General features: G+C 37.8%; 2 protein-coding genes and 1 long non-coding RNA gene across 4 annotated transcripts; 1 reads left to right on the forward strand and 2 right to left on the reverse strand.

Annotated features, from left to right (window-relative positions):
• Positions 1 to 1424: 1424 nt before the first annotated feature.
• LOC107715114 (syntaxin-6-like) lies at positions 1425 to 4746 on the reverse strand. Of its 2 annotated transcripts, none has more exons than XM_016521182.1 (8): positions 4559 to 4746; positions 3651 to 3817; positions 3472 to 3569; positions 3333 to 3395; positions 3117 to 3245; positions 2889 to 2995; positions 2091 to 2185; positions 1425 to 1576 (listed from the first exon to the last, which is right to left on the reverse strand). In XM_016521182.1, exons 1-8 carry the CDS (start codon positions 4591 to 4593, stop codon positions 1500 to 1502), a joined length of 771 nt encoding a protein of 256 aa, XP_016376668.1. In that variant the 5' UTR covers positions 4594 to 4746; the 3' UTR covers positions 1425 to 1499. The 2 variants fall into 2 exon arrangements, with proteins under 2 accessions (XP_016376668.1, XP_016376667.1); XM_016521181.1 differs by having other exon boundaries at positions 3472 to 3566; positions 3648 to 3817.
• Positions 4747 to 7220: 2474 nt separating this feature from the next.
• Positions 7221 to 8843, forward strand: LOC107715115 (immediate early response gene 5 protein-like). The gene has a single exon (XM_016521183.1). The coding sequence runs from the start codon at positions 7516 to 7518 to the stop codon at positions 8338 to 8340; it is 825 nt and encodes a 274-aa protein (XP_016376669.1). The 5' UTR covers positions 7221 to 7515; the 3' UTR covers positions 8341 to 8843.
• A 2117-nt stretch (positions 8844 to 10960) lies between these two features.
• On the reverse strand, positions 10961 to 16456 carry LOC107715065 (uncharacterized). The gene is made up of 3 exons (XR_001637059.1): positions 16422 to 16456; positions 13989 to 14053; positions 10961 to 11044 (listed from the first exon to the last, which is right to left on the reverse strand). It is a non-coding gene; the product is annotated as an uncharacterized LOC107715065 (long non-coding RNA).
• Positions 16457 to 16868: the final 412 nt, after the last annotated feature.

The raw sequence follows: 16868 nt of genomic DNA on the forward strand, positions 1-16868 counted from the left end.
AAAAGAGATTATTAAAACAACAAACAAACAAACAAAACAAAAACAATACACATATCCAGTAAGATAAACGTACTCCTGTTTTCACAGAATATGTAGTGTTGTGCTGTCAAAAGACAACAAATACAATGATTTTCATATTAGTAACTGCTGCTCCATTCGTTTCCATTCGAGTTAGCAGTGGAAATATAATGCAAACTGACAGTTTGTGAAAATATGTATGTTAAATACTGGACGAACCTCCTTGCTGAGCTGTTTAAGAATGTGAAACGCAACCTAAAGTTTTGTCACGAGTGCCTGGCTTTCTAAAATGAAATGTAACTTCACGCTCATCTGTGCTAAAGCGCTGATTAGATAATGACATATAACTATAAAAATTAGATCACCCAGAAATAAACATTTGCTGAAGACGTTCATGGATGGACTAGAGTCATGTGGATTATTGTGATGTTTTATCAGCTGTTTGGACTCTCATTCTGACGGCACCCATTCACTGCAGGGGATCCATTGGTGAGCAAGTGATGCAATGCTACATTTCTCCAAATCTGTTCTGATGAAGAAACAAACTCATCTACATCTCGGATGGCCTGAGGGTGAGGAACTTTTCAGCAAATGTTCATTTTTGGATGAACTCATCCTTTAACTATTAGTTGTCAAATTTAGCTTTTATGCTAAAATACACTTGGTCCAAAACTTCACTTTCATCTGAAATGATCCATTTTCAGACTTTCTACAGATTAATACCCAATTGTCACGCAATTCACATGTTTAATGCTTACTTGAGCACAATTTTTGGTTAATATTTGAATTGTTAACCTATTTGGAGACTTTTAGGCAGTTATCCGGAGTGTTTCACGTCAACGTTTCCGTAAAAAACACAATTCCATTCAGTTTAAAGAAACAAACCGCAGTGCGTGTCAATAAATCTCACTAGTAACTGATTATCAATAACTCAAATGTAAAAAATAAGTAAACAAAGCACACAGAAATAAACACTTAGACAGTAAATAACTAATTCCCATTAGTATGATCAGTAATATACCTGCTTTAACAGTATCTGGTTAGTTCAACTCCAGTGTTTAGTAGGTGGTGTTGATTATTTACAGTGGTCTAAACTGACTATTAAAGCAGCGCACAGGAAATAACGTAGGCAATTTTTTCTAGTAGCACTTGATCCTTTGAAGTATTTAAAGTCATTGTCCATTTGAAAGAAACGATTTACCCTGGATTACGACATAACTCGTACGAAATGATCAGACCGCGTTATCGCCAAACCAAAAATGCGTTTACGAAAAACCAGCCCTTGCTTTTACACGCTGTGTTACCCATTTGTTTTCTGTCTGGGTTGTTTCTAAGAAAGCAAAAAGTTACAAAGCAGCAGCGTTCTACCGTATAATGGACTAAAGATGGAGAAAGTGTTTTGTTTCTCTCCCAAGCACCTTCGTAGGAGTGAGCGTTCGCAGGCGGGAGAGCTGTAGCGGCGGAGGACGGAGGAGGGCTGTTCACAGAACAATCAAGAGAATGATCACAACAAACAGGATGGCCAGAAGAATGCCGATAGCGCACCACTGTCGACGATCTGCGGGGTCAGGCAAGAATATAACAGGTTAAAACACTGATAACTAGGTTAAACAGTGTTTTCAACAGCTAATCCATACAGCCAGAGAACGTTTTTAAAACATTCCCATAACTTTCGGGAGAAGCTCAGATTTCATTCTTGGCCTCTCAACCAAACGTTTCCTTTGAAAAAGACCGGAAGTTTGACTTCCTGTTCATGCTTTGCCTTATAAGGGGCACCGCAGCCAATCAGGAAGACAAGGGGTCCTACTAACAGGAAACGCATGATGGATTTCTTTCTAAACAGAGTGCCAACTTTATGAATTCTGACAAAGTTTTGGCTTTACATAAAACGTAAATACTACTATACTAGATAAATACTGCTAAAGTGTCAGATATCATGTCAAATATTAAAATAAGAGGTTTCAGTTTAATAACTGTTGAAAGTATTTTCAGACTGAGTTTAACAGCATTTTAAGCATTATTTTTAGCCAGTAAATGAAGCAGGTCTGCTCTTCCTCTGCAGTATTACTCACCGCTGGTCATGTGAGAAACTTTAGCCAGTTTCTTCATGACATTATCCAGTCTGGAATGAGTGCTGTCCATCTCATGTGAAAAATCATCCAGCATTCTGAAAACAGGCCAGACACACAGTCAGAATCGATTCAGAATAAAACTGTCAGGATTCAGGCCAAAAGCAGGCCACTTTTTCATGTACTATTTTGTGTTCTGGTTTGTAATGAATGAAAAAATAATAATAATAAAATAAAAAAATAAATAATAAAATGTATTACTAAAAATATATTACTAAAAATAAATTATTTAAAAAATAATTTAACTATGTAAAATTAAAAAATTATATATAAATTAATATATATGCAGTTTTTCATGCACAAGTTTGTGTTGTGTTCTGGTTTGAAATTGAATGAATTGAATATGAATAATAAATATATTAATAATATATTAAAATACTTTGAAAAAGTATATAAGTATATAGATAGATAGATAGATAGGTAGGTAGGTAGGTAGGTAGGTAGATAGATAGATAGATAGATAGATAGCAATTACTATTCAAAAATGATAATTAAAAAAGTTTGTGTGTGTATATATATATATATATTATTTACATATTCAAAATTATGTATATTCAATATACATAATTATAATGATGTATAATCTATACACACACACACACACACATATATATATATATATATATAAAATACAAATACTATATATAGATTTCTTTCTTCAAATTATATGTAATTTTTTTATTCAAAAATGAAATTCATCATTTTTAATTATTATACTTCACCAGTTTAAAAGTGACTTACACAGCTTGCTCATCCAGCTCTTGGCCGATCCTTTGGGACATGTTCTTCAAGACGCCAATAGTTCCCGACACCATCTCCAGCTGCTCATCCTGCTGTTCTGCTATGAGCTGCAATGTACACATACAAATAAAACACACTGTCCTGATAAATGCTCATAAACATGGTAGAATATGCTAATCATGTCATAATTAGCTGTTAACTGCGATATGAACTGCTGTATTGACGTACCTGTTGCTGGGTCTGCTGTTCCTCAATGAACTGTGAGTTTGCCGTCTGCAGCTCCCGGTCCAGTCTAGTGTACTTATCTGCACTGGGTTGCCAGATTGGGCCACGAGACCCGCCATCACCCATTAAAGTCTAATATGGGATCATAAATTGTCATGAGATGATACGCATACTGTCAAATCATAAATTGGCTCCTACTTTCATAGTTTAAGTACAAACCTGTCGATTTTTCCTCTCGGACACCGTCATGGCCATTGGACTAGTCATGTGGTCTTTCATCTCCTGTAAAATGAAAATCCATTAGAGATATTCATAAGCCATTGGTTCAGATATGTTTAAGTCTCTCAAATATGCTCACCCTGACTGTTTGCCTTGTGCTAGTGATGAAGGCTTTCCTCTTGGCCAGCTCCATCGCATCGAGATTGAACTTCTTTGGATTAGCCTCCACAATACTTAAAGACGAGGTTAAGGCTACAACCTATAAACACCTGAACCATTTAGTCCAAACATAGGCCACCAGAAACAAAAGGATATTGATAGTCTCATCCAAGTCCTCCAAGTCCCATTCAATGGACCTCAAACTGTTCCTCAGCTCATTAGTGGTCCAGTCCACCTCCTCCTTGCTGGCTCCACCCGGGTCCTGTAGCAGCTCCATCCATCTCTGATGAAGCCCCTGAGCTGTGTTCACAGCCTTCTGCACCTCTCTAACGAAAAGCAATCAATTAAACCTCTTTATAAAGTGAGGAACCCAACAGCATTTGAATAATGACAATGCAAATGTTTTTGATATAAACAAAAATACTACAGTACTTTTGGCACTATTATAATATCCTGATTTTGGACATGTACCATGGCAAAGTGATGGTATCATAAGAAAATACCATGGTACTTTGATTTACATCATGGTATTCACATGCCATTCCAAGGTAAGTATACCACTGTACAGGTCCAAAAAACGTGATAATTCCATGTTTTGGACATATCTTGGTACAGTGGAGGCATCACATGGAAATACCATGGTACTTTGACACTTACACCATGGTATTTTCATGGAACTCCAAGGTACATCCCAGAATACCATGGTACTTGTCTAAACAAAAGCGGTAGTAAAATGGTACCTATTTGTAAATGTAATATAGTTAAGAGCAGATATCTGGTACCACACAACAATACCATGTCGAGGAATAGATATCGATTTAAAGGCATGATACAATGGTGGGAAAATCGAAAATAACGGTTGCCATGGCAACACGACAACGATCTCACTGAAACAGCTGTTTTAAACGGTATTGCGTAGTGACATACGACCTCCCAAAGCGTTCACACACAGTGCTAACATTGGTAAACAGAAAAGTTTAATTATAAGAAAAAACTTTTGAGCTAATAATTCGCTTTCTCCTAAATCGATATTCGACCACAGTCACCGATCTAAGCCGTAAACTCACCCTTTCACGACGAAAAACGGATCTTCCATTGACATTTTGGTGCTCAGATGAATCGATTCTTGTGCGATAATCTCATGCTCCTGATCGCGGCTGGTTTTGCTTTTCTTAAACAAAGGAGAGCGCTTAATGTGCTGTTTACATATGGGACGGAGCCCGGATCCGCTCGGCCGCCATTGCCTGGCGGAATCACATCCGGGTTCTTGAGCGTCTAGGCACACACGCACACGCTTCCCGGTAAACAAACACCGGCGTGCTCTGCGTGGGTTGTTTTGGTTTGTTGCAGTAAAAGAACAAAGCAATATTGCCACAGATGTTACAGGTGCATAAAAGCAAGATTGTAATTATAAGAAGAAGAAAAAAACAACGACAAAACACAGAGTTAAAGAGTTATTTATTAGCCTGTTTAATTCAGATACTGCTATATAAATGTAGTAATGTAGTTAAACATTTCAACACCGTCAATATTACTTTATTCTGTTATAATTGAATATTGCTACAGTATATTATATTACTATTATGGTATATTATATTATTATTATTATGGTTTATCTTCTACACTAGATACTGCTGGATAAATTATGCAGTTACAGGCATTTCAACACCTCTATAGCATTTCAGGCAATATTACTTTATTATTATTTGATACTGATATAGTATGCACTTTTATTATATTATTATTGTTGTTAATAATTATTTGTAATAATTGAAATCATTATAATTCTTTATAATTTAATAATAACAACAACAATAATTATTATTATTATTACTACTACTATTATTATTATATAACTTTTACCTGTCTTGTCTTATACACTAAAAAGTACTGTGGTAATACCATGGTATTGTGATGTTGTGATATTGTGATTCTGATAGTGATGCCATAAATGCTTTGAAATACAGAAAATTATGTACCATGGTATTTCATATTCAAAAATTCATATTACTTTCAAAATACCATTATAGTATCATGGTACATGTCCAGAAATGCTCTATTATTCTTTTTCTCTCACATGATACAATAGTATATATTTAAGTAACCAGGTCTAACCATCTTATTGTACTATGGTGCCAACAGTGTACTTTTTTATTTACTTGAACTCTAGATTTTAATAAATTGCATGAATTAAACACCTCCAATCTATTCCCACAAAAAGAAAAGAAAATTAAAAGATTAACAACAACAACATTTGAAATCATCTAAAATAATAATAATAATAATAATAAAAGGCCACAATTATGAGTCTGCCACTGGGTTCTCTTAATAAACGTAGTTTTGCACCTCGTCTGCCTACTAAAACTGCTTCATACATTATTCATCACAGCGCACTGCCTTCTCATTAGCTGACAAACTACAGCAGTGCTATCCACTGGTAAGCGGACGGTTGTGTATGATGTAAAACCAGCAAACCAGCTGGAAACACTTCAGCTCAGCTTAGTAAGTAAAGCTGCATCAATTATTAATCAACTCTGGTTTTATTTATTGCATCAGTTGCCAGTTTCCCATCAACACGCAGACCTGTAATTGAAGAGCTGGGAATAGATAAGGATAGCCTACATTATTTTAAATAGACCTTGTATTGTATCCCTTTACTAACTGCAGCCTAAACACAGCTGGATGCTGATTTAAATGACAGTATTAAGGCTTTTTTTTAATCCATGTTCTTGTCTATCAATAATACACTCTTAATCTGAAATACGGCTTGAGGCACTAGAAATCAAGTATTTCTCAAAAGATATTGTGCGGTAGGCATGATGACTGTGATCGTTTATATTTAGATAAACAATCTCTGAAAGTGTCTTAACGTTCCGTCACAACCCGCTCTTCCTGTCAGGGTTGTTTATGACCCACATCTTAATGCAGGCGAACACACAAACCGCACACGGATTACTCATCTAAAAAAATACATATAAATAATGAAAGCAGCGCCATTTAGAAGCATTATCGTCAGTTCAGGGTAAAATCTCCCACACTATTCATTGTCGTTCATGAGTAGCAGCTAACTGTTTTTTCAAACAAAACATTGCCCTTCCCCCCACTAACAGCTCCATTCACATTTGCCCAGACACCGCAATGGATTTGCACAATAGAGTCATGTGACACGACTGTAGCAGACAAACCATTACATCAGTCGAGGAAGTCAGTTGAAAAAATTAAAGGGGAAGTACCAGTTTTTCTGAACATAACACGAGATGAGCTGCTATGCGGAAACTGTGTAAAAAAATAATAACAATAATACGGGAACGTGTAGATTTAAAATCTATTTTTAGAAACTAAACATATGCAACAACGAGCCTACCCTAAATATGCTACATAATCTGTAAAAACATGATTTAGTGTCTCGTACATGTCGATTTTGGCTTGTTATTCGTTTCTATTCGCTTACAAAAACGATATTGTGTTTTAAATATTCGTTTTATAAATCAAAATAGCTGAATACACACAACGAATTGTAAAAATATCTGTCTGTTTTAGCTTGAAAACAATTCTTTCCCTTTAAACAGTTCTCCCACGTTAGTATTTAAATATGACTCATCGTCACAGCGCTCTCCCATTGGTCATCGCCTATTTGGCGGGGTGTGATTCTCAACGGTAGCAGAACGCAACTCGAGACGTGATTGGCTAGTGTAGCCGCTGACGTTTAAGTATAAAAGCGAGTTAAAAATAAAAACGGTCTCATTACTCCCTAGACCATTGTTGGGTGCTGAACAGAATGTGTGAGGTATTAAAAACTCCTACACTCACCCAATAACACAAATATTGTATTTTGTGAATGGGAATGAGGCTTGTGTCAACAAACTACGGGACGATTTGATCTACGGAAGGAAAAAACTACTTGGACGTTATTTATTATCGTGTTTCCGTGCCGGCGGCCAATTATCAGTAGCAGTTTGAGGAGAATCCTGAGAGGAAATCAAACGCGAAACGCCCGGCGAACTTTACCGTATCGATTCCAGACATGGAATACAAAGTGGAAGCCCATCGGATTATGAGTATTTCCTTAGGGAAAATCTACAACTCACGCGTTCAACGAGGCGGCATTAAATTGCATAAAAACCTCCTGGTCTCGCTGGTCCTTCGCAGCGCGCGTCAGGTCTATCTGAGCGACTACTACAGCGGCGCTTGCCTGAACGCTCAGAGCGAACGCGAAGGGAACGAATGGGACATTACGGACTCAGAGCGGGAGAAATTCCCTCCCTCTGCAACGGAATGCGACCGAGTGGAGAGCACAGAGGAACCTCAACCGAACGAGCAGCCCGAGAAGGAGCGCGAATATCGCGAAAACGACGATGAGGTGAAATCAGACCAGGTGGATTGTACTTCCACTTTACAAGAGCAAAACCAAAACTCTTCGTTGGACTCTGTGGCTAAGGTTTCATCTGAAACACCGCCGGAATCCATTACCGAGCCCAAGGAGAGTCCCTCGGACAGCGCAGTAGCAGAACGCGACTCAACGCCTGAAGCGAACGGGGAATCACATCAACCACCCAAACCGTACGTTTGTTCAAACAGGAAAAGAAGCGCCGAGGAGTCGGAAAGTGGCGATTCGCCTCAAAAAAGGACCAAAGTTGCTTCCTCAAACGCTAAAGAGGACGAGGAAGCCGAGGAGATGGACACGAGTAACGTGTCCAACCTCATAACGATATTTGGTTCCAGTTTCTCAGGACTTCTCAGCAAAGAAAGCGCCAAACCTGAGGCCGAGGCAGAGGATAGTGGACAAATCTGCTGTGACCAAATGTTGAAGAACCTAAACCCTTGGAGTACGGCGATAGTAGCTTTCTAACTGTGTTGTACTGCACTGTACTTCTCATCCGGGTTGCTCTGGGCGCATTGGTAACACGTGGTCAGGCCTGACATCGTAGTGTGGGACTTCCCAGCAAGCACGAGTCTGTTTGGCCTGTAAGATGTCCGGGCATGCCTTTCTAGTGAAGGAACTATCTGAATGCTGGTGCTACTCCTTGGGATCTACTACAGTCCTTGAAGTGTTGAACTCTCAGACCATTCTGAAGCCATGTGAGCGAGTGGTATTACAACATATGCAAACGTGTCATGAAGGTCAATATTGCATTGTCACTGAACCGATTCAGGGTCGATCACACGAAACTTGACTGTACTAGGTTTAGGCCACTGTTTTAACGTCTTTGTTTTATAAAGACCTGTACATTTTGTAATATTCGAGTGTGTGTATATAATGTTTCCCATGTCGCATTCTGAATCTATGTATTTTGGTATCATGACAGTTTTACGTGGTGCTCACGTATTAAAAAAAATGAAATGACACTGATTGTTTCTGTGCTTTCTGTTCACCAGAGGTAACGTTGAGAACGTGACTATTCACATGATGACTAATGACACCTCATCCACCTTTTTTCAAATGTCAGCTTTTTTTTTTCCTAGAATATGATTTAAAACTCCAGCCCAATGCTGTTTTCAAGGTTTCCACGGTGATAGTACTTTAAAATAATTGCAGAATTACATGGAGATTACTATGAGTCTAAATAGAAAGTGTTAATATTTATTATATAAATATATAATAACACTATTTCATTGTCAAAAACTGTAGTTTGTGCGCAGTCTCTGTTTTATATGTATATATTATATATAGGGTTGATTTAGGATTTTTTTTCCCCCAGTCATCTCAATGGCAAAAATTGTCCCAATTTACCTGAATTCATATTTTACATTTCTGAATTCTATATATTTTTTAATTACAAAGAACTATTCACTAATCAAAAATGAAAATTTATGAAACTCCTGGAAATTCATTGGTCAAAAAGTGTGAGAACCATGTTTCACACACTTGATTCTAAATATAAGAGTCAATGAAAAACCATTTAGGGTTAGTATTTAATATATTAAAAATGCAGCTTCCCCAAACAAAACTATTTGGACCAAAATGATCCAACGAGTTTGAGAAAAACAAGAATGTTCAGCTGCTGTTCCACTGCATCACTTCCAGGCAATTTTTACTGCATGTTGTAAAGAGGGCTATCGTGCCCCTGAAGCATGTGTGGTATGCAGGCTTCAGTTTCAGCGCAGACTGCTGTCTCTTCTCCCAGGGTCTATCTTTGGTCCCGGGCTATTCAACATGACATGCCTTTTCCTACAACAGAAATAGCAGTCATAATAGAATTGTTGACGTCTAAACCTTTTTTCATGCAGAACATCACTTGAGCAGTCTTACATTATTAAAAGAGGCGATATGATTCATAAGTTACAAAGAAGAAAAGCCTTTATGCTCAAAAATGTTTCATTTAATATGACTAATTATAGAGAAATTTATTTAATTCACTATAGGCAAGAATGCAGTCACTGAAGTAAGTGGAGTATGCTTGTCTTGTAATACACACAAAAAAGTCAGTTTATCTTAAATAAAAAGTTGCATCCAAGTCAAAGGAATCATAAATATGACTGAACTATAAGTTACACCAATAAATGTGGGTTCCCACAGTCATGGAAACCCTCCTGGAATATATATATATATATATATATATATATATATAAATAACAAAAACTTTAGAATATCTTTATAATATTTAATTTGATATAAAATACCGTTCAAAAGTTTGGGATCAGAAAGATTTATAATGTTTTTGACAAAAGTTTTTTAAAAAGCTAAATAGGACAGAATTCAGCGAAAATTAATGTAACATCCTTGCTGAACAAAAGTATTCATTTCTTTCAAAAAAGAAAGAAAAAAGTACTCCAAACTTTCGAACGGTAATGTATATTGTTACAAAATATATATAATATAAAATAATTTAAATGTAACTTGTAATTTAGCATATAAAATATATAATGACTTTAAAATCCTTCTCCAGGCACAAATAACTAGAAAACTTTAAAAAGTCACTGAAATGGACTAGTAAAATTGTAAAGTGGTAAAAGGGGAAAGTGGCTTTTAAGGGTCAGATCAGGTAGAAAAATACCTTTAAGATTTTCAACAGTATGTTCAAAGTGTGAGTAACATAAAAAAAATAAAAAATAAATACATTTATGACGTTAACTCCAGCAGAAGCAGCTTGATGCCCGGCGCGGCCGCATTCTTTCACACAGACATGAGCAGCTATTGATAGATACATTCCCTCGAGAAAGACCAGAAGGCATGAGTAAAGCTGCTCTCTCGCCCTGCTCGTTGGCGAAATGTGGGTCATTCAAATCCCGGCCATGGTCGAGTCAGCTGACCACACCAGCACAGAACAGTAACAGAGCTGAAGCAGATGGCGAGGGCGTGGCCTGACATGTCACTCTTAGCCGTGGTGGACTTTTTCTTAAATTTCTGCAGGGCCTTTAATAACGTAATAGCTCTCATTATCATTGACATAGGGAAATCTGATCCAAAGCATATAGATCTAAAAATGATCAACATATAAATCTAAAAATGTTTGTCGCATATGATGCAACATCACTGGCTGTTTCACAAACCATGCTTAAACACATGCAGCTGTCCTCTCCTGACTGGCCTCTCGCTCCTGCATTCCTCAGTCCTGGAAGGAAAGGGGGTGGGGGGCGGGAGGAAAAGAGCAAAGTTGTGAAAACGATTCCTGCCGATGTGCAGTAGGTGGGTCTGGAATGTTGAGTCAAAAGCTGAGAAATTTAGCGGGAACATTGGTCAGATTACAATTTTGGTAAAACGTCAGGTAATGGCATGTCAGCTCAGACTCATGCAAAATGACAATGCAACAATTTTTTTTTATATTTTCTGAAAAAAATTATATATATACATATATATATATATATATATATATATATATGCAGTTGTTAGGGTGCTTTGTGTGGTTACTTAGGCCAAGTTTACTTGCATTAAAAAGTTCTATTTCAGTTGGGACTAAAACAATAATTTGTCTTTTTAAGATGTCCTGTAAGTGCTCAATATTCAACTGAAATCATAGCAGTCTAGTTTTTGCAAAGTCGGACTAAAGGTCAAAATTTTGCTTGCAAAAATGTCCATTGTCCATTTTCAAGTGTAGTGATGAATGAAGCACTATTCACACAGATGTCACTTTCTAACCATGCAGTGAAACTGTCTGTGACCAAAATCTGCATGCGGAAATATTTTGCCCTCAGAAGAAATTCCTGATTGTGTGCATTCCTATTGAAATTACTGGATTTTACCCGAGAAAATTCACAGTAAATGTGACTGCACCTATTTGATAGGCAAATATTCGATTGCACATAGTGTCATGTTTACTTAGACAACTTGATTATTACTCATATAACTCTGTAGCTTGTCTAGAACGGAGCATTTAAAGTCACTTTATGATATCTTAGTCCCTTCATATCATACTCCCACTTAAATATAAATCTACTGGACTTTTTTGTCCATTTTATCACAGGCCAGGCAAAACTAAACAGTATGATCATTTAGAAAAGTTATATCAAAACCAAAGTTCAGTAACTGGCGTCAAATCCTTAACTTTTGCAAAGCTTTTAGGATAGCATTGGACAACAAGGAACTATCAAGCAATAAAGATAAGATGTCAAGGACTGTTTTAGGTGTTTAGGTGATTTATTGTGTGCTAAGAGCCATGCCGTGTCCCTGTTTAACATGGTCATTCCCAAAGAGTAGGGCGAAAAGATGCCTGAACAAAACACCAGTCTGGATACAAGTAGAGACAAGATCTACTCAAGCAGTTCTTTTGTTCAAAGCAAACAGAAAGTCAGGAAATCTTTCGACTACTCATTCAGCAAGATGGATATCTCCGCATTGACACATCAACCGGAGTGACCCACAAAGCAATTTGTCAATGATCTCATCAGTCTCCACAATGCTCCAAGTTACTCATCCACCTAGTTTTTAAGGTATTCATACAGTATTCCTCCAAAAGGGGGGATGGGCGACGAGTGAGAGAATAATCTCACAAACCAATATATATGAACTCTCCTAGATTCACGCGACGGCTTAAAGGAGTCATTGTCCATTCAAATCAGCTTTGCGCGTGCAGGAATTACCGAACCTAATCAGAAGCCTTCAAAACACTAGCAAACCATCTGCCATCCGCCAAAAGATCAGATGTGCTTTCTGTACACTCTTAAAAATGAAGTTTCAAAAAGACAGATTTTGCAGTAGAACCATTTTGGGTTCCACAAAGAACCTTCCAGTGAACAGTTCTTAAAAGAACTGAAGAACATCTAATCGAAATAAACTTTTTCCACTATAAAAAACCTTTTGTGCGATGGAAGGTTCCATGAATGTAATGGTTCTTCAATGTTGTATGCTATGCAACATATAATTTTGCATTTGTGCATATAGTAGCATATTTTCTTTATTTAGATTGACTTTCTGTACACTCTTAAAAATGAAGTTTCCAAAAGACAGATTTTGCAGTAGAACCATTTTGGGTTCCACAAAGAACCTTCCAGTGAACAGCTCTTAAAAGAACTGAAGAACATCTAATCGAAATAAACTTTTTCCACTATAAAAAACCTTTTGTGCGATGGAAGGTTCCATGAATGTAATGGTTCTTCATGGAACCATAGATGCCAACAAAGAATCTTTATTTTTAAGAGTGTAGTGAAAAAAATAGATACAAAATGTGTGCATATAGTGTTTTCTTTATTGAGATTGGTTGGTGAGTGATGCCAAAAGCATCACGTAATACGGATTATCTCAGATTAGGTCGTTTAAGTGAGACTGCAAAAATAAACAGGGAAACTCCGGCTCTAGTGTGCAATAAAACCAAACAGGGAACTAAAAGTTGTAACCACAAAGCAGTTAGAACTTTCAAACCGGTCTACAATGACTCAACGCCCTTCCCCCCACAAGAGCACAATCACAAAGACAATTCGGCAGTGATCTTTTCAAGGAGGGGAGAGAGAAAGAGCCCTCGCCGTGGCCCCGCTATTCATTCCATTTGACCCCTGCCGGAGTCCAGACAAACTGAAGTCTTTGTTTATCTTGGGAAACTGGCAGAGGACAGGAGGGGAAAAGGGTTTGGGTGGGGGAGGGTAGTGAGGAATGGAGGAGGAGGTGGTTGGAGGGAAAATGGGATCGGGGGAGGGGTATCCTGGGAAAAATGCCAGCATGGGATCAGTGACAGGGCTGGGCTTCCTGAAACAGGAGCAGCCTGGGATGGTGAAAGAAAGGGGTGTCATTGTGGAGTGGTGGGGTTGGGGGGAGGGTCCACCTTGTTGGACCAGGCCAGAAGACCAGAGACGTACTACACACGCAATACGTCACGTTGATGTATGTTTCCTGTTGGCCGTGGGGTCGCATTTAATTACAGTTCCAAAAGCTTTATAGACTCCACAAGCTGATAGCAAACGGTCATGTGGCTGATCTGTGAGGGTTCTGCAACGACAACAGACCTCTTGTGTGTGAACATTTAGGTGTCTCCTCAAGCGCTACAAGCTGGGACATGTTGAGAGCAAAGGAAGCTTGGGGCAATTAAGGCAGACAGATGGTCGCTAAGAGAAAAAAGGCTGGTGTACCTTTCTCATGTTTTGTTGCAACAGGAGGGTCATGTGTTCCAACAGGAGCCGCGGTGTAGATAGATCTGAAAAGAGTGAGAAATTTCATGTTAGTCAGGCACTTTAGACACACACTAGTGATCACTGTTCTTGTTTTCAGAGATTGTAACTAGATTTTTCACTTTATAAAAACAACTTCTTTGTCGCCCATGTAAAACTTGCTTCCATTATTCTGGGTGGTTGCCATGATGTTGCTATGCAGTTGCTAAAGTGTCCTGAGTGTTTTATGGCATGTTGCTATGTGGTTGTTAAGGTGCAGTTGTTAGGGTGTTGCTATGTTGTTCCTAGGGTGTTCTTAATGATTCTCACATTCTAACATTTTGCTAAGCAGTTGCTAAGGTCTTCTGGGTGGTTGCCAGAACATTGCTATGCAGTTGTTAAGGTGTCCTGAGTGGTTTTGGCATGTTGCTATGCAGTTGCTAGGGTGTTGCAATGTAATTGCTAGGGTGTTCTGAATTATTCTAACATTCTAACATGTTGCAAAGCAGTTGCCAGGGTGCTGCTATGCAGTTGCTAAGGTATTCGGTGTGGTTTTAGCATGCTGCTTTGCAGTTGCCAGGGTGATGCTATGTCATTGTTAGGGTGTTCTTGGTGGTTCTAACTTGTTGCTAAGCCGTTGCAAAGGTGTTCTGGGTGGTTGCCAGGATGCTGCTATGCAGTTACTAATGTGTTCTGAATGGTTGTAGTATGTTGCTAGGCTGTTGCTATCCAGTCGCAAAGGTGCAGTTGCTAGGGTATTGTATGTGGTTGTTGCTAAGGTGCAAGTTTAAAACTATCTGCTGAGGTTTAAAATTATGGAAGCCAATCTATGCCTGAGAGTAAAAGATAAAAACATACTTGAGATAAAGTAAATAAGAAATAAAGTCATATTATGAGATTTGAAGTCACAGTTACAAGATATTTTCACAACTGTGAGAAATACAGTCACATTTGTGAGACATACTGTTGCATTTACCTTTTTTTTTTTTTACCTTTTAGGACATTCCATAGGGTTGAGGTTCAGAACAAATCAAAAAGTTAGAAGTTGGTTAACTGATACTACGAAAGGTTTGTACCAAAAAAATGTTTAAATGCTTTAAAAGCTCTTTATGATTCCTGACCACAACATTTGTCAAAAAAAAGAGGAAGTATATTAAGTTTTGCATGGCCAAAAATACCTTTGTAGTTTTCTCACTTTCTTAGTTCCTTGAAATGGTCAAAGTTCAGTTTAGAGACTGCAGGAAAGTTCTGTCAGAGTACTTTTTATTTGCTTATAGTGACTCACTCACACAAAAGTCCACTCAAAATGACACATCCAAATGTGATATGAAGCTCAAGGTGATCTTTCTTGTTTGTCAATTATTAAATCTTACGTCTACAAATCCATTTGTTGTTAAAAGTAATAATTATCGTAAATATTCCTCGCTGGGAACTTTGCCTCCGGGTTGTAATGGCGTCACAGAATCCTCTATATCTAAATGAGTCCAAAAATCAAGGTCGGAACCACCAGTTTTCTGGGTTTTGACGTAACAGTAAGTGTTTTTGTGTGCCAAATGTTACTAGGGAGACAAAACAAACTTCATGCTGTAGAGTCAAAGTGGCTTAGTAACCAACAGCAGCTGCCACAACAATAAACACAACGGCGCACGCTAGAACACTATGCATAGTTTTACAGTAATTCATTCCATTCATGCATTTACTAAATCAAAACATACCTATCTGAATTTTATTAATAAAAACTGTGCTAACCATGTCCCTCAATACTTCTAGAAACCTTTGGTTTTTGGTGGAAATTTGGTCAACGCGTTTTTGGTAAGTTCTTTAAACTATCAGTGCTCTGTCAAAACAAAGAAAACATTGTGCTGTATTGCTTAGCAACAATACAGTAAAGTGATCTCCGTTCAGGCAGCGAGCGGCTCCACCTATTATAAGACCATATGCCATATGGAAACAGTGAGAATATAAAGGACACCTTTTTCTCTCTCTGGCCTGCTGCTGAGGAAACTCCAAACATTTGGACTCATTTAGGAGCAGACAGTTTTTGATTCTGACTTACAAAACACAGGAGAACCATGATTTAATGTGATCTTTTTTTTGTGGGGGGGGGGGGGTTAGATTACCCCCAAAAGGGTTTTACAGACAAAAGCCATGGAAAAAAGGTTTTCTACTGCTTAAAAATATTTATTTCTGGTGCTTTTAAGTAACTCAAAACCAAAACAATGATCTGAAGTGCCTGTAATGTAGAATCAAGAACATTTGCTCTCCAAAGAACCATCTAATTAAACACAAGAACCCTATATGACAAAAATACTGAGGAGGGTCTCAGGTGAACCTAAGGTCATGCAAGGAACCACTGTGGAACCATTTAAATGGGCAGTTTACCCAAAAATTTGGATTTGGTCATCTTTTACTCACCCTTATGTTGATCCAAACCAGTATGACTTTCTTTGATCTGTGGAAAACAAAAACAGACGTTTAGGAGAATGTTCATGCTGCACATTTCCACATAATGAAAGTCAATGGAGATGGCCACTGTATTTTCAAGAGATAACAGCTATAACTGCAGTCTATTCCTCTCACAAAGTTAATGTTTGGCTTGATATATGAATATGAATCATGTCAATTACTTTTACGGTACATTTATCATGCTTTTTTGTCATTTTTGAAGCTATACAGCATCTGTCCCCATTAACTTTCACTGTATGGAGAAGAGCAGAAGAAGACCATCACCTGCTGTGAGGAACGAACAACATGAGGGTGAGTAAAAAAGCCTGAATTTTCATTTTGGGGTCAAATTATCCTATAATAATGCACATTAGAGAAAGTACACCGTGTCACTATCTCCTGTCATAGACTAAAATG

Source organism: Sinocyclocheilus rhinocerous, unplaced genomic scaffold, assembly GCF_001515625.1.
Source record: "Sinocyclocheilus rhinocerous isolate Xijiao unplaced genomic scaffold, SAMN03320098_v1.1 scaffold509, whole genome shotgun sequence".
NCBI lineage: Eukaryota > Metazoa > Chordata > Actinopteri > Cypriniformes > Cyprinidae > Sinocyclocheilus > Sinocyclocheilus rhinocerous.